The 22,275-nt window shown below is 54.1% G+C and overlaps 3 protein-coding genes across 3 annotated transcripts; 1 reads left to right on the top strand and 2 right to left on the bottom strand.

The window, feature by feature from the left end:
* Positions 1 to 2,021: 2,021 nt before the first annotated feature.
* On the bottom strand, positions 2,022 to 3,808 carry PG997_000212 (uncharacterized protein; the record flags this gene model as incomplete). The annotated part of the gene is made up of 5 exons (XM_066804527.1): positions 2,022 to 2,282; positions 2,312 to 2,983; positions 3,020 to 3,115; positions 3,193 to 3,570; positions 3,632 to 3,808. The coding sequence occupies 5 exons, from the start codon at positions 3,806 to 3,808 to the stop codon at positions 2,022 to 2,024; spliced, it is 1,584 nt and encodes a 527-aa protein (XP_066674300.1).
* Positions 3,809 to 4,158: 350 nt separating this feature from the next.
* PG997_000211 (uncharacterized protein) lies at positions 4,159 to 9,195 on the top strand (the record flags this gene model as incomplete). The annotated part of the gene is made up of 8 exons (XM_066804526.1): positions 4,159 to 4,236; positions 4,640 to 5,125; positions 5,176 to 5,326; positions 5,383 to 5,580; positions 5,658 to 5,899; positions 6,639 to 7,570; positions 7,630 to 7,960; positions 8,038 to 9,195. 8 exons carry the CDS (start codon positions 4,159 to 4,161, stop codon positions 9,193 to 9,195), a joined length of 3,576 nt encoding a protein of 1,191 aa, XP_066674299.1.
* Positions 9,196 to 12,837: 3,642 nt separating this feature from the next.
* PG997_000210 (uncharacterized protein) lies at positions 12,838 to 13,311 on the bottom strand (the record flags this gene model as incomplete). The annotated part of the gene is made up of 1 exon (XM_066804525.1): positions 12,838 to 13,311. One exon carries the CDS (start codon positions 13,309 to 13,311, stop codon positions 12,838 to 12,840), a length of 474 nt encoding a protein of 157 aa, XP_066674298.1.
* Positions 13,312 to 22,275: the final 8,964 nt, after the last annotated feature.

The following is a 22,275-nucleotide window of genomic DNA, read 5'->3' as shown; positions in this document are numbered from 1 at the left end:
TATGTATGATGGTCAGGATGATGAATGTGACTCTTTTGTAATACTTCCCTTCTGTTGTTCCGAGGCCGAGGTCGAGCTAGATGCTGGGTCCCATTTCCTGTTGCGTTGCCCCTCCCCGCGCCGCAATCCCTACTGACGTCGTATCAGCTCTCGGTTAAGCGGTGCCACCCTGGTCAGTTGGCACGTTGGCTCTTACGTGACAGGCTACCTATCCTCCCTAGAAACGAACCCGAGAACGTACCCCAGTTCCCAATCTCTCTCATCTGTCACGTTAACCCCTCGAACCACTGCTAGGGTTCTAAGCGGCTCGTCGTATTTTAGCGCATTGGTTAACGATGTCGAGCAGTGATGATTGGCACACATTACGGCTGATCGAGAACATGGTATGGGTCGTATGTTTCAGGGATAGTTATGTCGCGTTGCGTAAGCTGACCCCGGGAATTGTGTGGACGTGGGCTGAGTAATCTGGCCAACGGACCCCCGGAGTTGGCCGTTGGACCCGACGGAATCTCGGACAAACCCTTGGCCAACCCCGTCGTACTCATGGCCAATGGGTAAGCAGAAATAACAAGCCACGTGCCGCTCATGCGTTTGGGTCCCGGGAATGCGTGCCGGTTGCTTCCGTAGTGCGCCTGTTGATTTCCACATTCAGATCCTGTAGGATCCAAGAGCTCGTTGCTGCCTAAGGATCCCAAGACGTGCACATGAAGCACCTGAAAGAAAGGCTTCTTTCAATCTGGTCACAGAGAATGTTGGGAAAGACATAACATTGGTAATTGGATGAGATGTAAGGGGTACAGCGTACCATTTACCCCGACTGCCGCCCGTAACCGTTGGATCTAAACGTCTTGGCGCATTGTCGGAGGGATTCAGCACCACCTCTCCGTGAGTTTTGGGCTTCAAGTCCAACCACGACATGGTCACGAAGTAGCCGCTTACTTAGAAGAAAAGGTTGCATCATGGCACATTGACCGATCATGTCTGCCTGGACTTACTGACAGGGGGTTACCGACCTCTGCAGCTCAGGACTGGCCAATCTTGGCATCCTGGAATATGCGTCCTAGTTTTGCAGGCCCAATCCAAGAGCTCTCTAGGGCAACCGGCCTTCTAGAACTAAATGAATTCAATATGGACATCCAGTAGTAAAATAGACTATCCAGTCGGAGAGATCTCCTTATCTAAGTGGATGTCATTTGCTCGAATATAGTGTCGGAGACATCATGTTGGCCACGGATCGGTAGTCTGCCTCACAATAGGAGTTTAGCTTGTCTTACTCCATGATAGTCGTTTGCTCAGCCGAGTCGGCTTATGAGAGGATGGGGTCTCACAGCAGTTGGCTTGCCGCGTGGAATCTGAGAGTTCTTTGGCGTTCTCCGCATGCTGGCTTCCACGTGGCTGCGCAAGCCGTGTGACACAATCCTTGTTTTCCATCTTCGGGCTTCTATCCCTCTTACGCTGCTGACCATCCTGGTGTGTCGGTGGTGGCTCGCGTGATTTCGAAAGGCTCAGCAGGAGTCTATTAAATTGCCGCGGACGCTCCGGTCAATGTGTACGATGCCCTGATTGGCCGCCGAGATCGATAGGCCACGGCCGGGCCACGCCCGAGAGGTGCCGCGCGGTACCGAGGCGGCCTTCTCTGGGACGCGATGCGCGCAACGGACTTTGTTTGCAATCGTAGGTGCAGGCTGCCCACGACCTTTGTGCTGGTGTTATATATGATGGAAAGATCAAATTCCCTCATGGTAAATCTAGCTGCTGCTGCTGCTGCTGTTGCCCCCGCTGCTACCTTGGGGCCGCTCCAGACTCAGGGGCTTATCGACCTTAGGCCGGACGACTCGCCACGCATCAAACATCCGTATGAAGACAATAAATTTGGTTTGTGTATGTAATTATTGAAATTTTCAGCTTGCTGCTGGCGGATTTAGGGGTTTGGTGGGAAAAGGGGTTTTGCAATCTACTAGACTTTTTTGCTTGCCAGGAGGGAGCTGAACATGGGGTATGTGGAATCTATTATACTAGACTCAATGTGAAAAGTACCGAGCATCAGGCTTGGCCGCCCGGTCCAACTTGAAGTATCCCGGCTGCAGCGTCTGGAAGACGCCACGTGGATCATACATCTCCGCGACCCGCTTCAGCCTCTCCTTGTTCTCCGCCCCATAGCTCGCGATAACATCCTGGTATTGGCTCGCGTAGTTCATGTACACCCAATCATTCTCAATTCCCAGATCCCTGGACTCCTGCTTGATCTGCTTCATAATGTCGGACATGGTCTTATACACGAGCTCGTCGTCTTCGGCCAGGTCCCACGAACACGCCAACTGCACGATAAGTAAAGGCCCGCCAGCCGGATCAAACCCCATGGGATTCCCCCGTTGCGCTTGCTGGCCTTAAGCGAGGCCTCGGTGACGTGCTGCCAGATGAGGAGGGGGAGGACCCCCTTTACCCCGCCCAGCGCCCCGCCGACGGCGTCCCAGAACACATCCACGGTGCGCGCCGCGAACTCGGGGTGGGCCGCCAGCTTGACGGAGAGGACGTAGTAGACCTGCCGCTGCCCGTAGAAGCTGTGACCGTCCCGCACATACTCCGCGTGCCCGCGCGTCTTGGTGCTGTCGGACACGGCCTCGATGTCGTAAAAGGCCGACAGGAGCGGCGCGTCCGCGCCCGCGGCGAGGGGCGCGGCGTACCACAGCTCCGTCAGGGCGAGCCGTTGCCCGCCGACGGAGAGCCAGACGACCCAGCCGCCGGCTTTGGGGTCCTGTGCGGAGTTGAGGGACATGTCGATATAGGCTTTCGCGACCTGCGGGAAGTTCGCCTCGGCGAAGACGCGGGTGCCGCCGAAGAGGAGGTCGTTCGGTAGCGGCCTGGTCATCATGTTGAAACTGACGACGATTCCGAAGTTGTTGCCGCCGCCTCGGAGAGCCCAGTACAGGTCGGGAAACTGGGTTGGGCTGGCGTTGACGACGACGCCGCTGGCTGTGACAACCTGTTTGTGGTGTCAGTTCGTTCTCCATCACATCACACCGAGAACGTATTTCTCGGGGAAAAGGGCAACGAGATAGGCTTCTGTGTAAGTACTCACATCGAAACTGGCGACGTTATCACACACCAGCCCATACTGGTTAGTCAAGAACGAAATCCCTCCCCCAGCGTCAGCCCGCCGACCCCAATATCATTAATACGTCCCGAAAGCACCGTCAGCCCCGCGCCCGTGTCGTTCAGCTTCGACAGCACACGGCTCCACGTGTTGCCGGGCTGCACGGCGACCGTCTCCCTGTCGGCCGCCAGCCGGACTTCGCGCAGGTTCTCGAGCGAGACCGTGACGCCGCCCTCGATGCTGGCGCCGCCCGCGAAGGCTGAGTGGCCGCCGCTCTTGACGGCGAAGGGGCACTGCGAGAGGCGGGCGATCAGGACCAGCACAGAGACCGACGCGGGCGTCGAGGGGCGGAAGATGCAGGAGGGTTTGACTTCGGCTGGGATGGTGGACCAGTACGCTCCGGTGAAGGAGGTGTAGCTTGGCTCGTCGTCATAGTCCACCGCGTCGGCTCCATAGAGAGTTTGCAAGGAGTCACACTAGAGAGGATTGTCAGCATCCAACATCGTCTGGGTAGGTAAGGGAGAGATGGGGGCTCACAGCAATGTGGCAGGCGAAATCGGAGGAGCGATCTGCCAAAGGAGCCAGTTCAGGGAGCGCCGAGAGGTTGACGCCCTGTTGGACGAGAGCGTCGGTGACGTTGAAATTGGCCAGTTCGAAGGCTTGGCTCTGGGCGCCAATTGCCAGGGATGAGAAAAGCATTGAGTGCAGCGACATTGTTATTTCTGCCAACTTCAATTGGCGTCTAAGGGAGGAGGGAGGTGTGACACGAAACGGAACAACTTGAGATGCGATGTCACATAACATTTGGAGTTCTTGGGAGTTACATGTTCCTAATTATATATTGCCTTATTCCCGCATAGCGAGTCCCAGCCACTTATTTGATGGGGAAGCCGTTACCAATAAAGCCCCTGGTTCATTTTGGCTGTGCTCATGTAGGTACATTGCATCCCAGGGGTTCCGTTCCGCTTCTAATTATATGCAATGGGGGGCGGGGTTGCGTTGTTTGCTGCCAGCTGGTCTAGAATCGGTTCCGTGCAGACTGGCCGGGCCATCTGTACGACATCATGCCTACCGACACACCAGACTTGGGCTCCGATCAGTACTCCGACCAGGTCGCATTGAAGAAAGACGGCTGCTTGCTGGTAAGTAAATGGAGCAAGGGATGTTGTGACAAATCATTTGTTCTGTCGGCCGGGCTTGGGTCTTGGTCCCTCCCATACAGCAATCAAAGCTCATTTGTCCGGAGGAACAAGTTCATTTGCCCGGAGGAATAGGGGCGTTTGTAGCTGCGATGTGAGGGTTGGTCAAAAACCACACCCCTTACAGAATTACTCCTTTTTGATTATTCTCCAACCTGCAGCCAAGTTGCCGCGGATGAACTGTCAACCAACCTGCCAACCTTTCTCGACCTGTAGGCATTGATAGGCGCTCTCAACATACCCCAGTGATCAACCTGGTTCTCCAGGCGAATAAAATCCGGGGCAACGCACGTCCAATATCCACCATGGATCTGTCCGAGACAGTTGCATATCTTTGGGTCTCCAGCAACAGTGTGGCCGACGGAGAACTTCGCATGCCTCATTGCCAAATGAAAGAGTCATGGCTCTGTCCACCAGGTCGGGACTCACTCCTGATTCCTTTCGGGGTGCTTCGATTGCCATGATGGCTGTTGCAACTGTGGTTGCGGCTACGCGCACAACGCTAACGGTGCGGAAGCAAGCCGGTGCCAACTGGGATGATCTGTGGCTCGCCATAGGTTACGTCCTATTCATGATAGTGGCCGGTGTCTACGTTGGCAGGGCCGAATTTCTCTTCCGGATAGTAAATGTCCTGGAAGGCCGAACGCAGCCATATCCTGGTTTGGTGAATGACACCTTCAGCATGCAGAAGATGTTCTTCTTCACCAATCTTGGTCTATGGTTCACACTCTGGTCGGTGAAATTCTCCCTCCTCGCGCTGTACAAGAGGCTCTTTATCCAGGTGCCTCTTTACATACGGCTGTGGTGGGGAGTTGTCGTGTTATGTGCTCTGGTAAGTCCACAAATGCTATTCTTTGGGGTCGACTTACTGATTTCCGCAAGGCCTTGATAGCGTCGATTGTCGTACATCTTACTGCATGCGATAATGTCCGTGGCTGGTTCGAGATGAATGGTTGCGGAGGACACAACACGCGGCGCTCTTTGATCAGCATCTGGCAATCATACAGTATGGATGTTGCCACTGACCTGATGGGTAGGTTTTCTCTTGTGCGGTCTGTGAGGTCATGCTGATGTACTCACGCCATGTAGTCATGATGTTGCCCCTTGGTCTTATTCGAAACTTGCATCTTCCGACTAGGAGGAAGCTGAGTCTCGGGCTTCTGTTTTGCCTTGGACTCTTGTGTATCACCGCGGCGACCATCCGTGTGGTTCAGCTCGGAAGAGTCGAAGGCACTGGCTCCTCGTTTGTGTGGCTTGCACTCTGGAGTACGATCGAGTCAGCTGTCGGTAAGTCATTATTGCTTCATCGTCATCAACTGGCTGGGAGCTCGTTCTTTCGCTAACCAGGTGATGGTATGAAACAGCCGTCATCGTAGGATGCGGCCCAGGGCTCTACCGCAAGGCCAAAGTCACCAGCAAGCCACAAGCACGAAAGACGTACGAGAATGGGGGGTTCGCCAATACGACCATTGGTGGTAGCTCTGGAAGAAACCGTCGAAGCAATTTACGCGGTCCAATCGTGGACGATATCCCGTTAACGGCATACTCGATCAGTTCAGCAAGAGGCAACAGAAATATAGCTGTGGACGGCAGCGAAGAAGATCTGGTGCATAAAGGGCCGGATGGGAGAATAACTGTGAGAAAATCAATCAAGGTCAGCCGGCCGCAGGTTTGAGCAGGAACGGTGACGTGCCTGGAACGCGACTGCAATAGGAGCTCTCTAAATGGGATGGCACTTTCCTCTTCATCATTGTTTGGAAACCCTAGGTGGCCTGGATGCTACATACGGCAGCGGCATATATCCAAAACGCAGCTTCCCTTGCTTGTTGCCCTGTCTCATGTTTCACCTGCCTTGCTGCATCGGTGCAAAACTGCAGTTCGTGATGTAAACCTCCTCGACCAACTTTCCTAATTCTCCAATTCTTGCAAGTATCATCATCAGGTCTTCTCGTGAGGCCAGGCTGATGATTGATCGTGTCGCCCCGGCACATCGATACCCAGTCTTGCAGCATCGAGTAGACAACTGTTTCCAGCATCCGTTTTGGTATTGTTTCTGGTTCATTCTTTACCATCTCAGGCTTCATTTTATTACTGTTGCTTTCGTGCATCCCAATCCCCAAACCATAGCCATCATGCGGACATGTTCCAGGAGCTTCGATGAAAGTATTTCCGACTCGGACAGCTCCGGATACCCGTGTCGCCGACTCAGCTCGGTCTCCTCCAACTCGAAACCTCGCTTGAGGGTCCGAATACCCTCTCGCCCGTGCCCGGCCGACAAGAGGGCCAACACTCCTTTTGAGATCGAAAATGATCCGCTTTGGTGTAATCTCCTTGATGGAGCCTAGTCATCCTCTACAAGTTCCACTGGTGATTCGCCGGATGAACCACCCAACCGAGACCAAAGGAGACTGCATCTGACCCCCATCACGCCGGCTACCTTGCCTCGTGTCATAGTGCAACCCCGGCCCAGCTTGCCTACCTCTCACTGGTCTGATACAGCTTTAACTCAGCCCAAGCGACGGCATAACACCGTACCAAACTCCCGACTGCGTGAATCTGGACGATCCCACGACCGCTTTTTATCACCTCGCGAGGTCACCACGCCCCTCTCGGACCGATTTCGTGCCATGAAAGAACCGCACGAGTTATCAGTAGAAGAACGCCTTACTCGGAATGCCGCAGCTTCGCCCGATCCCTTTCGTCAGCCACCCCGACCGGATTACCTGGCGTTGCGCGACCGGCGCACGTCACGTTCCGACGGACACAATCGACGTGCAGCTGGCACCGTGTTAGCCATGTATCCGAGTGCTGGTGCAAGTGATCTCGAACGCCAGGTCAGCGCCGGGTCTATGTGGACTGTCGGTGGCGTGGCACCCGCAGGAGGTTCAGCAGTAGACACGGGACGCGGCCTGCTTCTTGAGAGTGGCACCAATGCGCCTCTTTACAGAGCACCCTTTGCGAGCGGCCGCCCAAGAACGAGTGAGGAGAACGAGCGACACGAAGGCCGGCTTGCCCACGCCCTCGACATCAACCGCGCCCAACGTGTTCTTGCCTTTGACAACTTCTCCACTTTCCCTCGATGCAAGAAAAAGGTGCCAGGCCAGCATTTTATTCCCAAGGTTACAACCACCTGGACTGGAACTGAGTGGGTCAATGATTCGTATTTAACTCGTGAGAGAATACCTGCTGCCAACAATCAACCTTCAATCGATGTCAATCGTCCAACTCGCATGGAATTCCTGGAAAACATGCAGTCCATTCCCAACGAACCCTTCAGGTAATTGTTTATCCTCTTCATCGCGCTACAAGCGAAAACATTATTGACATGGCACATAGGGTCCTTGACGCCACTGGTCTGCGCGATGACTACTACTGCTCGGTGATGGCCTTCTGTTCAAACTGCGATGTTATCGCAGTTGGGCTTGGCAATTTCGTGTACGGTTGGTCCGAGACATCTGAGGTGTCTATGCTCAACAGAGGTACCCGAGATGGATCTTGGGTGTCATCTCTGTCTTTCTCGTCCGAGGTCGGACTCAATTCCATCCTTGCCTGCGGTCGCTCGAATGGCACCGTCAGTCTGGTGTCGCTCTTGGACAGCGAGGGCGCCGATGAAATGCCTCCCGTGTTCAAACCTTCGCCTCGGTTCGAGGCGCAGCATTCCCGCGCTGTAGCTTCCTGAGTTGGAGCCCGGTCCCTACCACTCGCCCTTCTCTGAACCCCAACAACCCTGGCATTCCCGTCCAGACGGAAAGCCTTCTAGTGGGCGAAGATGTTGGCGACGTTTACTATTACTCGGTCGAATGGCCAGCACCTTGGGAGGCTGCCGAAGACAACTACAGAGGATCCATGACACTGCTGGCTTGCATCAAAGCTCACTCCCAGCAGATATGCGGCCTTGCGTGGTCACCGGATGGCTCCCAGTTTGCAACCGGTGGCAATGATAATCTTTGCTGCCTTTACAACACGAACACCATTGCCGAAACAGAGCCTGTGCAGGACAACGAACTCCCCAATGTCTCAACTTTCCAATGGAGCGCATCTTCGGACTCGGTACTTCCACATGATTCGATCCTGGACCGATTGGAAACCAGCGATGTGGTAAATCTGGCGGCTCCCATGAGAAATAGCCGTCCACCTCCTACGCCATCAGCAGGGACCAACACTCCTGCGCCGCTGCGAAGCTCCATTCTCTCCCTCAGTCCTGACGACTGGAACCGACACAACAGCCTCCCAGCTGCGGCAGCTCAGGCATCTATCACCTTGCCAAAGATGCATTCACGCTCGGCTGCCTTGAAAGTCTGGAGACATCAAGCCGCAGTCAAAGCCTTGGCGTTTTGTCCATGGCAACCCAACTTGCTTGCCACTGGAGGCGGCTCGACCGACAAGATGATTCATTTCTTCCACACCACATCCGGCGCGGCCCTGGCAACCATCTCCGTCAGCGCCCAAGTCACCAGTCTCACTTGGAGTACAACACGCCGTGAGCTCGCAGCCACTTTTGGCTACGCTCAACCGGATCACTCTGTGCGGATCGCTGTCTTCAGCTGGCCTGAATGCGCCATGATAGGCTGTGTGAGATGGCACGGCGAGCACCGTGCCCTCTGCGCCATAGCGTACCCCGGAGGCCCCCGAGGTCTACATTCTGAAGAGTTCGCTGAGAGCGGCCCGTCCTCACGCACATCAAGACGTACCATGAATACCTTGTATTCCCGGCGCAGGTCCAAGCCAAAGCGAGATGGTTGTCTGGTAGTGGCGGGGAGTGATGAGAGTGTCAAGTTTCACGAGGTATGGGGTATGGGAGCAGGAGCCCTGAGCACCCGCCTGGGTTCCGGTGTGCTAGGTGGAAGTGACATCTTGGAGATGGCCGAAGGCATCGACAAGGAAGGCGATGTTATACGCTGAGTGGGTGCTGGGGTCAGTATCAGTACTCGGAAGCTCGCTCCAGGGGGCATGCACGGTTAGGTTTGGGAGATTGAGGATGCATTCAGATAAGCAAGTATCAATGACACAGACAGCTTTTTTTAAGAATATGGAGAGTGGGCAATAAGAGTATGTTTACAACTGGTTACGTTATCTAATTGCAATGACTGTAGCACATGTGACCATTTGTCACTCTCGCGATAGCTTCCTTGTCCCTCTTATGAACTAGAAAAAGCCCTCTTAGTGCTTGCGGTTCATGATGCAGACCCTGTTCCATATGTCTATTCACACGTGGTCGCAGCCGTACGTCTTCTCGATGGGCGTCCGGCACGGGGGGCACTTGCGTATGAGCTGCCGGGTTGCGGCGTCTAGTTCGGGCTGCCTGCGTGCTGCTTCGAACAGCAGCACCGCCGCACGGTCGAGGAACAACGTCGCGCCCGGAGGCTAGAAGACACCGAACGCGAGGCGGCGGCGACTGCCTGGTGGTCGGCGAAGCGCGGCCGGATCTTGTCTATCTATCAAACCGGTCCCGGTTATGCGCAAACGGCAGGTCCACTTGTTCTGTTCGATCTAGATCCCAAACTTTCTTCTCCATGTTTCTGGCCTTGTGAGCCATGGTACTTGGGTAAGTGAACGAAGGCACCCAAGGCGGAGAGAGGATATGATGTCTTTGACGCCGGCCGAGATGGCCGGACACAATGCGCGACGGTCCTGGTCCTGGTTCTGATCGCCCCTTGTTACCCGGGACGACACGCCCCAGAACGGCGCCGAGGCCACCGACTGCTCCGTGAGCTTGATCCGCGATCCACTTCACGATGGGTGACGCGTAATGGTGCGATCACACCGCCTCACTTACGCCGAGCCCCGTTGCCCCGTCAAGGCAAGCGGGCCCTGGACCCTTCTTTGGTCTCGGCCCTCTTGAACCCCTGAGCTAAGCGAGCCCCCCAACTGGGGTCCGGAAGCCATCCCGAACGGGGTTTTGCGCGGAGACAACCTCGACCGCGACCGTAAAAGGTCAGGTCGCCAAGGTCCGGGTTAATGCCGGGGGCGGGCGGTATGGGACGACAGACAAGATAGGAGTTTTCGGGTGCCTGACCCGGCCGTTGGGAGTCACCGCTCAGGTCAGGTCAGGGGGTTCCGTTAATCAGAAGATATATTGACCGAAAACGGCAGGTTTGGGGTAAATAAATTTCCGTTTACCGCCAAAGGGCATTCAATTAGACGAGAGCCTCACAGGGGCGGTGTCGCGAACTTATAGGGGAATAAGGAGAATAAGGAGGATAGGGAGGCTGGGTCGGAAGACGACCTGAAGCGGCCACGGCGTTGGTAACCCGACCGGCAACTTTGGTGTGGAAGGTCTCAGTGAATGAGAAGGACCTCGATCTCACGGGCGGGATTGCGGTATCGGGCAGTATCATACGATTCCCGATTGCGGCTATTGGCTGACAGAAAGTGATGCTAGAAACTGAGGTGCCCGAGAAGGAAGCAAATGTGCCAGAGTCCCGTGGTGATCCCGAGCCTTCCGGCGTTGTAGCCTCGTCCAGTCTTTGCCCAAGCTGGACTAGAAGGGACATTGGCTGAGCAAGTAACTATTGCCGCCGGCTGCCCATGTGAAGAAGAACTCGCAGTCCAACTAACTGCCGGGCCTCGAGGCTGGCCTACCGATGCGATGAATGCACGTCGTGCCAAAAGCGGTATAATCCCATTTGCCATAATAGGCAGTCCAGCTGCCGCCACAAATAGGCTTGTGAAGAAAGCGAAAGCGCGCTCTCGCCTCATTCAGCATTCACGTGCGTATCGGGCTTGTTTCCGCATTCGCGTGTTCTATTCTCGGGCGCGCGGGGTTTTGCTTTCAGCTCTCTGGGTGGCTGGCTGTGTATGTGTTGGCTGCTGAACACATGAAGAGGGCGGCCGATTGTGGTGGCCTCGTACGTAGACATATCAGAACATCTACGGAGTAGTGGTAACTTGCATTCGTGCCCAACAGCACCCGGCTGTGCCTGCAGCATGTCGTGACAACTACCGAGAGAAGAGCACGACCAAGACGGTTTAGCTCTCAGCTCCTGTCAGGCACTCAGCTTCGTAGTTGGGTGTCTTCTTCCACAGGGAAGAAGTGCCGGGAAATGGACGGGTGCACGTCGGTCATACAGCACGATATGCTGCGAGTTGCAGCTTCAGTCGATTGTTGATCAGGCCCGTCTTTGGTCGCAATGTGATGCATACAGCCGCGCTGTATTGAATGATATGATAGTACTGTTGAGCGAGTCAATCATTCGCGCCGACGGGAGCAGTCTTCAGAACATATCACCAATAAGCGGTCAAAGTCGAGATATCATGATTGCAATGCAGGTTAAATTTAGCAGTATCAATGCTAATCTCAGCGAAACGAGACCTGACTCCTCCCGAATGCTTGTCTGAATCGCAACCCGTCCACTCAAACCCCCCGGTAGGAGTCGGAGCGGAGTGGCAGGATCGATACAAATCAAGACAATCGGAGAGGAGCGCGTAAGACCCCAAAGAATACATCTGAGCGTCGAGCCAATCCAATCAAGAATTGAAACCCAACGAAAAATCAAAGACCGGAAAAACAAAGAGAAAAGAGAAATGAGGGCTCGAGAGCCAGCACACCACTCTTGTTCCCGTTCCCGGTCACCCTGCACAATTCGCCAGCCATGCCGTAGCAACCACTAGCCGCATCCAATAATGCTGTTTGTTTGAGTCTCCAAATTACCAACAGAAGCCCAGAACCGCAAAAAGATTGCCTGCCATGGAACTAACCAAGAGTCTCCAAGAGAGCAATTTGATTTCCTGAACGGGACTCCAACTTCCTCGGCCCCAAAAAGCAGCACCCACACACCACACCAGTCTGACGCGATCCCGCTAGCGAAAGAAGTAGTCGCGCCGCTATCCGCGCAAAGCCGAAAAATCCAGAAAACAGAAAATGCAAATGGTCTAAAACGTTACGCCGTAACGTATCCCGGGAACCAAGGGGAGAGGGTGTGAACCGATGTGGATTCCTCGATCCCCTCATCTTCCCATCCCGCCGATGGGAAAGTCTAAATCAGATGCTAGTAGCGATATTCCCCGCCATCCCTCCCAGGAGACACCGAGCGGGCACGCTCGCACCTGTGCGTGCACCGCGGGCGGCTGAGCACGGAGAGGTGAGAAGCCAAAACCCAGCCAATGGAGTAGGAATGCAGGTTGTGTAAAAAGGAAGAGGTTCGCCGTAGAAGAACCCCGCGAAAAAGGAGTATCCGAAAGGATACAGATGAAACGCCAGGTCTAATGCAATGCTTGATGCGCTGATATGGAAGACAATACACGAGTAAGCCTGACTGCGCGGGCGTGAGAGCGGCTGGTGAGATGCTGAGGATGCGGGCCGCCACGTCGTGTGGTATGATGCTTGGGTATAATAACGAAAGAAGGCTGCTGGATGTATCTAATGCTGTTAGGTGGTTTGGTGGTGTCGTAGATGTAGGTGACGTTCAGTTGAAGAGCCTCAAGTTCCGGGTATCGTTGGTGGAATTAGTGGCTCTTCTGCTCCGTCGATGACTTGGATGATTGTGTTTTCGCGCCGTGGTGCTTGTGCGAATGTGAGTGGTGTTGCCGTACCTATAAGACTTGTTAGCAACCAGGGTTTTCGAGACGCGTCGTCAAGCGATGCGAGTCAACAAGGTTGCTTACCCTTTGGCGGCCACGTCGCTCCTCTTCCGGAGGGCTTGCTGCTTGCATGCGCTCCTCTTCGTACCATTCACTTAAGCTCTTGCCACCAAACATCAGGTCGTCGTCGTCGATGACGGTGGGCGTCATCCAGCCCTGGCAGGCCAGGTCGGCCTCGCTGGGGAGGAAGTAGTACGACACGTCATCACGGGGATGATGGTGGTGTTGGTGTGCGGTCGAGGATGTGGTAACCATTTTGAGCGGCGAGGGTTGCGGTGCCTTGGTGTGGGAGTGGACGCTGGAGCGCTTGGTGGAGATGTTGATATGCGATGCCTGGGGCGAGTGGGAGCTCATGTGAACCGAGTAGCTAGTTTGAGACGATGTCCTGCTTCGTGCCTTCCTGCTGTCGTCGGTGACTGAAGGGTTGTGTCGCGACATGGAAGTTGGAGGAGGAAGTAGGTGGATATATAAGCTGAAGACGACGAGGTGATGTCGTTGTGTGGGTGTCGGTAGTTGGGAAGGGCTGCGACACCGGGACAGGATATATATTATATGACTGGGACGTGGGTCACGGAGCGCGTCGGGTCGTATAAATGATACGCGGGTGAACTGGGATGTCTGGGATGTCGCGGAAATCCAAGACAAGAGTTGCGGTAAGAGGTGCAAATGACAAAGAGGTGTTTACCAGGGGGTCCTGCCTAGTAGTAATAGTAGGTATCTTGCCAGAGACGATTTGGTATGTTTTCCCGGATTGTTGCGGTACTGGGGGTGAGGATGTGGAGTGGAGTCGTGTTCACAAGGCTGCACCCGGCTGCCTGCTTTATTTATGTATGCCTGGGGGAGGTGGTTGAAGGTGACGGGATCGAGGGCTTGCGGCGGCTGGGAAAAGTGGCCGATCGCAAATATATAGGCCAGATCGGATTTCAGCAAGTAAGGCGCGGCCAGAAAAACCTGAACTGCGATGGGACACGGACGAGGAAGCAGGATGAATAAGGATAAGAACGGGTCCGGAAAGGTGGACGCGTCCTGGACGTCCTGAATCTTAGCTAATAAGTAAATTGGGACGGGGGGTGGGCAGGAGGGAGCTGAGACTGGGTCCTGGTCCTGGCTTGGTCCTGGGCTGGCCCTGGCTGGCCCTGGCTTGCTTGCTCTGTTGGGATGGTCGAGATGGCCCGAATGGAGAGTAAGAAGAAAAACCTGTGTGCGAGGTACGTACGGTACAGGCTTCCTGTCTGTCTGTGCAGCAGGTGTCGAAAAGGTCCCAAGCCCAAGCTTCGGGGTGGCTGGCAAGGTTGCAAGGTAAGCCGAATGCGGGGATATCCGGAATGGGAATCCTTGGTTTTTGGGCCCTTTTCCTTTCTATTGTGAGTGTGAGGAAAGTAAGGATGGATGCGATTCTGCTGCAAGCACACAGTCACACACAATCACAAACAACAATGAACTTGTCTGTGACCGAACAGAGACAAGTGCGAGAAGAAACAGGACGGGGTGATCGTCGCGTCGAGACGAAGGGGGTGCGGGTGATGGTGCTGGTGTCTCAGCTGCAACCTAGTGGTGGTGGGCGAATGAATAGGTGGCTGGCTGCTAGGCGAGTCAAGCGATCTGGTCCTGCGCTACACCAAAACGCATGAAATGCGCACTGCACACTGCGCACTGCACACACGATAGAGTAGTAGGGGGAAACGCTGCGTTTCGGCGTTACACGCTAACCCTTGTGTCAGAGGCTGAACAGGAATACCTATTTGGCGAAAAACTAAAATAGGTTGACGAATTTTTTCTTTCTTTCTGATGGTCGTAACCGAGTCCAGTCCAGTCGTGTCGTGTCGTGTCGTGTCAGATTCTTCGCTTTGCGAATAGTGTCAACGGCCTGCCCGAGATTCCAGTGCTTGTAGTAAGACGTCGAGTCAGAAGAACAGAGTCCGGTCCGTATTCGAGAAGAGGGCTGAAGGAGATATTGTCTGAGTGGGTGGGTGATATTTGAGATATGAGCAAAAGGGTCTAGAATCACGGATTCGTGGAAGGGCAGGGCAGGTTGGAAGAGTCTGGGGAAATATGAAATAGTGCAGCAGGAAACAGGTTTGAAAGAAGCGGCTTTTCGTGGGGGAAAGAGGAGGACACGGGGTGGATATATGCTAGGTTGCCTTAGCCCTGTTCGTTTCTGTGCCGTTTTTTTCCTTTTCTCCTTGCGAACTGCTACGCCCCTAGGTATTGATTGCATATTCCACTTCGTATATCCGCCAAGAGTTACAACAGGTGGTAGCGAATCTGCCATGATGGGTCCCGCTGACGGCGGTGGTGATGGGGTTCAATGTTGTGCTGACAGGGAGCGGTACTTGCGGCCGCGACGATTGCGCCTCCCCGGCCATGTACCTCATGTCAGCTTGGGTAAGGCTGGCACGCTGCACGTAAGCGCCAAAAGGACCCTAATAGGCGAGCGAGATCACTGATTGATGGGCTATGCGTGCCAATCCATTCCCAGTGTAGGTACATCCAGGACCGCCGTACGGCTAGGTACTGCCTGCATAACCCCCTACCTTCAGTACCTACACATGTACTGGAGACGCAACGCATGGAAATCGTTGACATTTGATCCCAACACCCAACACGCCCTGTCGAGCCAGCATGGGCATGAACACATACAGTCACATTGATGATGTCGTCGGCTGCAGCACCCGCTGCCCCAAAGCAAAGGCCACGGGCTTGCGGCTTTTCGAGTACCTACATTACTGCTACATCATGGATCTCAATGTTACAAGCAATGACGATGGCGAAACAGAGGGCCAGAAGAAACATTGAACAGAAAAGAGGGTCTCGTCCCCATCCGGCCAAACCTCAAAACGCCTTCCGGGCCCCATCGTATCTTCGAGCATGCAATGCACAGGAACTGGTAGTGTGCGTCCATCCAGTTCCAGTGGGGAATTGCACGATTGATGGCCACAGCCTCCAGCCCTCTCCGTGCCTCGGAGATCCTCCGACGTTACCTACAAGCACGCCAACCTGGCTGACTGGGCTGGCTTTTGTTACCTGACCGGCAAGCCGTTCGATCATGACGATCCGTGTCGTGGGAAAAGTCATTTTTTGCTTCTCTACTTTTTTTTAGATAGATTAGATGTTCCAATGATATTGCAACAAGGGAGCGATACGGCATTAGCGATGGAGGTGATATTGAATCTTGCTGTCTCGTGAAAGCGCAGGACCAGACCCTCCGCGTCGCGTCTTGACTCGCCGACCTCGAGGTCCCATCTGTTGAATGATACCTACTCAAACAGTTCTGGCGTACAGTAGCTGGCGCCAGTTATCCGAATCTAAAAGATTCAAGGGCTTGCATACATACGACCTGCCCGTCTCACCCGTTTCAACAGTCGCGATAAACTTTTCTGTTCTATCATTACTCCTACAGAAGAAAGGGGCTTTTTGTTCCGTATTCCCCAATACAACGGCCGAGAGCAAAACTACCTACCCCAAGACCCCGAGTAATGGAACGTATCGTATCCCACGTATGAGAAGCGAGGCTTTCCCTCTACGCAATACGTGGCCCAAGCCGCGATGCGCAGGACAGGACCAAAACGCAGATGCAAGCAACAGGAGATATTTCAGACGTGGGACGGGTTCGAAGGCCCATTGGCCGGCTCTATCTACCGATCGTCGGCTTGGCAAGCCCCCGTGGCTTTTTCTGGCATCTCGCGCGACCACCACCAAAACGATGCGGCGACGGCAAAGGCAGCGATCCTATTCACCCGTCGGGCATAAACCAAAGCATCGTCGTAACCGTCCATCGCGGCACGTTTGACTCGCCAACCCCATCGCTTCTCTCGCTCGTCGAGTTGACAGCGCTTCTCCATGAACGAGATAGGCTAACCCGAGCGGCGATCCTTTCCGTGTTGCAATGCAGCTTGTCCAGGCTGGTGCGACCATGCAGAACGACGGGGGCTTGACGTGTTACCGCGTAACAACCTTACAGGAGGGGCCGCCTACCGAGGAGCCCGAGGAGCATTACCTAAATTCTGTGGAGGGCGGGCAGGTTTCACTAGCTCTGGTGGGTTTTCCTTTTTGTAACTCTACTACTGTAGGTACTGTGATCTAGTGTTACACAACGTCTCTTTTCATTTCTTCTTCGTCACGAACCTCCAGATCGATCGCGCCGTCGTCGCGCCGCGTTTGGAGGTTCAGGGTTCTCCCGTTTCTTTTTTCTTCTTCGAGGCGAACCAGTTCAGGGCAGGCCAGAAGCAAGTGCCTCCCAACTATGATGGTGTTTTTTTCAATAGTTCTGTGGCTTTGCGCCCTAGGCGCCCACATAACCTGCTAACATCCTTGAAAACCACCCCCGGCGACTGGAGCCCGCCTCACTTCCTGTAGAACGGGATGTTCAGGATGGGCTGTCTTGGTTCGGTTGGGCGCTCTCGGCTAGCTATGGCGCGGGAAGGCAATCATCCATCCAGCCAGGCTAGCCAGCTTGGAAAATGATGCAATGACGTTTATGCTTAAGCTGGAACGTCAAACCAGCAGCCCGCTCGCAGACAAAACAACGCGCGATGTGACCTAACTAGGCCCTGTCTAACTGCCGTCCTTGACTTTAAGTGGCAGCATGTAATAGGTATGTACCAAACATGATGATTTATGAGAGTATGTACGTACGCCGCTTCCTGCTTGCTACCTGCTGCTATCTTTGAGTTTCGGCTTTATCGATCGGAAAAAGAAGAAGAGGCGTTCAGGTCCCCTGGTCACGTACACGGAATCAGGTCCGGAGGATTGATTTGACTCCGTCCACTGCAGCTCCACGTGAACCTTGGGCACCTCATTGCAGTGTCACACCACCATCGACCCGCGATATCAAATCGCGATCTTGACTCTTGACTCTCTTGCTTCTGCTTGTTGCTTTGTTAACGAAAAGGAAAAATACGTCCGGGTCTAGCCCGGGCTGGAACAACCTTTTGTCTTCGGTTTGAGAGACGAAGAAACCTCCCGGTAAGATACCTACTGCCGTGGTGGTTCGTCGCAGTTACCTGACCTGGGTTGGTGTAAGAAGAGTCAGGTTCGGGGACGGCCATTCTGACGGGCCAGGCACCGCATGCTTGCATGCAGACACAGGCTTGACAGAAGGTGTCGTTGATTCCAGAAGAATTCCATATCTCGTGTCGGATCCCGAATAAATACTTAAAGTAGCGAGCCATCTTCGCAAACATCGGCTGCGTCAAGATACGCGCGACACGGCCTTTTGAGTTGCCATCTTGGCGAAAGGTTGGCATCTCATCATCTCATATTGGGTTGACAGAACCGACCCATGTAGCATAGCATTCTTTCCTGCACGTTACGCCGCACGAACCGACAACTTTGTCCGTGTCGCAAGAGCAGCCGAAGTTCTTCGTTCATTCGTATTGGAATTTGGAAGCGTCAGTGAAAATGTTGAATATGCGGTTGTTCGGAAGTAAGTTGCAGTAGGCCCTGCCGATCGATCATCATCGTCGCCCGAATGGGCCCATTCTGCTCGGTAATTCTGGGGCTCTGTGACCTATTTGTTACTCGAGGCCAACTAGGAACGTGGGTTTTGACGGTTGATGATTTACATTACATACGACAAACTGGAACCAACTCCATCTTGGTTAAATCGATCTACGCTGTTGCAGTTGCCCTATTGGGAGAACGAGTCGGTTATTTGCTCCAACGTCCCAGCCAATGCGAATGACAAATGGGTCAGATTAGCAGGAACAAAAGATTTTCTTCAACGAACATATGTAATGGAAGAAACCCGATTCTGGTTCTTTTCTCCCATGTGAAAGGCTGTTATCATTCACAGCAGATGCTGCAGCCAATGTTAGGTGTTGAAACCCAAGCGTTACCCGTTCCGTGATGACGAACGAATACGTAGCCCCATCCCGTCGCGTGCAATGAACGTCCTTTTCTTTTCGGAGGGGTCGGCCAGGACCAATGACCAGCCCCCAAAGTGTCCGGCCACAACTCCGAAGAGGTTGCCGTCCATCGTCGTCGGCGGTGATGGTGGCGGACACATTCATCATTTCCCATCATTATCATCATTGATTAGAGTCCCGTGTACCAGTCACTGCATCCGCAACAACTCATCTATCTGCTGAAAGACACGCAAGCACACACATACACGACTCAAGAGGCGAGCTGCCGTACTACCATCCGATATCTACTTTGGGGGAGGGAGCCTGCCTGGGCTGGGCTGGGCTGGGCTCGCGTGGCGGACAGGGAACTTTTTGCTCTTGCTGCGTTCGTCTCGTAAAATAGCCTTTCTTGTCCGATCGTGCGTGTTGTGTTGCGCATACTACGATTTCACCGACAGTCTTACATATGTGTGTGTGTGTGTGTGGTGTGTGGGCGATTAATCAATCCAGACCCCAAATACGCGCCACAGTAGCGGACAGGCGAGCGACGGCTCCCAAATCGCAAACGGCGGTCCGGCAGTCCATCCAGCGTATTGAAAACCCAGTCAGCATGAGCAAACACATGGGAAAGTCGCGAATGGATGCTTCGCGATCACTTTCGCGAATTGCTGCCTGTACGACATCCGGGACTGGGTCTTAGGTAAGATAAGCATTCGCGGGGAGGGGAGGTTGGTGTCAATGCATTGTACAAGTTCCAAAGAAGAGGGGGAGGGTATCACAGGATCTTGATCTCCGTGGAGAGAGCGTTTACAATGATTACTGCAGCCTCCTCGATTGGCTGGGGCTGCCTCCTCCAATGATGGTCGTTTGCGCTTGATCCCTCGGCTTCCCCAGTCACACCCCGTGACCTCCTCCTCGGCGGACCTCGTTATCAAATGTCCTCTATGGTATTAGCGACAACTAGTGCGGACGTATCAAATGCAGTGAATTCACATCAGGATACTGCCTCGTGACATATAATCGCGATATGATAGCATTATCGCTTATGAAGTTATTTTCCAAGACATCCAAGTTTCCGAAAGTTTTAGCGGTGATTTGATGGCGAAATAACCTGACTGCCAAATGCCATGTCCTGATTGGCATCCGATTCAAGTCACGATATCTCCGGATAGCTTATGACTCCTCTCCTCACCCCGCGCCACTACACCCTCTTTTTTTCGCGCGATATGGGCGATAAGCCCCGAAGCGACGTTTGCCAAGGTTGGTTGGATGGCGTGCCAGGGGCGGGTGCAGCAGCAAAAGCATGGCAAATGGCTGGACCCTTGGGATGCCCACTCTGCTGCACCACACCACAACGTTGCAGTTTGAGGGGTTCGTGAGAAACCCACCAGCCCTCTCTCTCTAGCGCCGATCCTTGCACATGTCAGTCCGTCCGTCCTTGGCTTGGTATCTTTGCGTGTGTGTGTGGTGGAAGAGGGGGTGGCAGCTTCTGGACAGCTCTCTCCCGCTCTCTCTCGTTGAGGCCATCGTGGTCATTTCAGGAGATTACCATCATCGTTTTAGAGCCAATAACTCAATATCCGCCATTCCCCCAGAAACCGCTAGATGGAACAAAACTCAACCCCCACCGCCATTTCTTGTCAAATATGTCAAAATGAGGGAGGGCCAGGGCCTAGAATGCGCCCTGCGACGTTTAACTTATCTGACATCGGAGACCGTCAAAAGCATCGTTGGGAGAGGGGGAATGGTCGGTCACCCGACTCTTCGGGCCCTATTTCAAACCTATTCTTTTAGGGGGAGTGTTTCATACTCCGTAGGCGATGATGGTAAAAATAGTCCAGCCACAAGGTCGAAAAGCCAATAACTGTCGATCCTGTTTGACGGCCATCAATGCAATGCTATTCATACCGCTTTCCCCACATCGCAAGGCCCCCAAGGCCCCGCCCGCCTGCAAGAGCTCTCTGCCTGGTAAGAGGGGCAGACAGCCCAGGCTACAGTAGGCCTCGGGTCGGGGATTATTGTGCCAGCGAGCGGAATATTCGCAGCTTCAAGCACGCCATTGCGCGCCCCCGGACGCGTGCGCACCATGCAAAGCCAAGCCCCCGAGCAAAGGAAGGGTAAGATGATGCCTAAGGGTCACCCGTTCATATGGGTGACACACACGACATGAACATGATTCACAGCGTCTCAATATCACGTTCTTACTTGTGACTCGCCCGTCAACCCGGAACAATTGAAAATAAGGGTCGGACGGAGAGACAGGTCTTGTGCAGGTGCGGTGTGTGCGGTGGTGACCATGTCTCAAGATTGAAGTCGCGTGGTGCTGTCTCTCCGCAAGACAGCCCGCAACCGCATCTGCGCCAGACAAGCAAAAAAAAAACAAACAAACGGTGGTTCCCTCTTCGGCGGCCATGTTGCGACATGCATCCGCTCTGACTTTGATGGTTGCCGCCCCCGATTACGTCTTCTCGCCCCGTTTTGCCTCCAAGTGTTTCAATACGGCACAATGGTTACTGTAAACGACACCATTGTTGGACCGTTGGTTCGCGGTTTTGGGAATCCATTTGTGATTTGTGGCAGCTTATGCCGTCGCAAGCGGCTTGGGGGCGTCGAGGTGCGAAAGCCACACAGCGGCCTGGACTCTTGACCCCTCGATAGGGTGAATGTCGTCATAGCGGATCCCTCATCCGTCCCAAAAAGCCACCGGAGCAAAAAAAGAGAAACTGACTTGACTTGCCAAACGAGACATGAAAAAACAGTTAACAGCCATGTCCCATGCAAAATGGCAGATTTGTGTCTGGGAAATACGTCGTATCTCCTACTGGCCACTGTGACCACACCGATCGCAGCCAGTTAGGGTTCAGCATTCTCCAACGGCGTCCGTCATGCAGCGACTGCTTGGGTCCAGATTGCCGGGTTTTTGCCTGCTTGAGTTAGGTACGGCTGCAAAGGGACTTTTGCCCGTTCTGCAGAGGAACCTTACCACTGAACCGAGGGTTCCCTCCCGTTTTCACTCCACCCTGCCATCGTCATTCGGATCTGGCCTTACTCGCTTCGTTTCTTTCTCGCCCTCGCTGATGTCATCATGCCGTTCTCCCGTCCCATCCGCCCACCCCATATCCATATCATCGTCATTACCCACCCAGCCCTGTTCTGATGGGGCCTCTGGATGGGGGGCAGACTCCATTACCACAAGGCAAAGCGCCCCTAGTTTTCTCGTGGTCGCCTCAGAAGAGCCTCCTCTTTCGCCGGTGGGGGTCGCACCCAAACCCACATCGTGACATCCCACTTCTGCCACTACTGCATCCTATTTGATTGAAAACTGCCGCAAGATGGACCAACGAGACCACTCGGGACACTCGGTAAGGCTGCCCCGGCTGTGACCGCATCGCGAAGCTTGTTACCGCCCAGGGTTGCATGCCATTTTCATATGCTGCTTACTCGCGATCTTTTGCCCCCGTTGCGGGCAAACAGTATTGATCTCCACCCTCAACAGTTAATATCATGACATCAGTGGCAAGTACATTCGGATGCCTCATACGGAGTAGACCCTGTC

The sequence above is a fragment of the Apiospora hydei genome, assembly GCF_038363865.1.
Source record: "Apiospora hydei strain CBS 114990 chromosome Unknown utg000002l_segment0_segment0, whole genome shotgun sequence".
In the NCBI taxonomy this organism is placed as follows: domain Eukaryota; kingdom Fungi; phylum Ascomycota; class Sordariomycetes; order Amphisphaeriales; family Apiosporaceae; genus Apiospora; species Apiospora hydei.
Note: the sequence above shows the minus strand (reverse complement) of the source record. Positions and strands in the feature narration are given on the sequence as shown.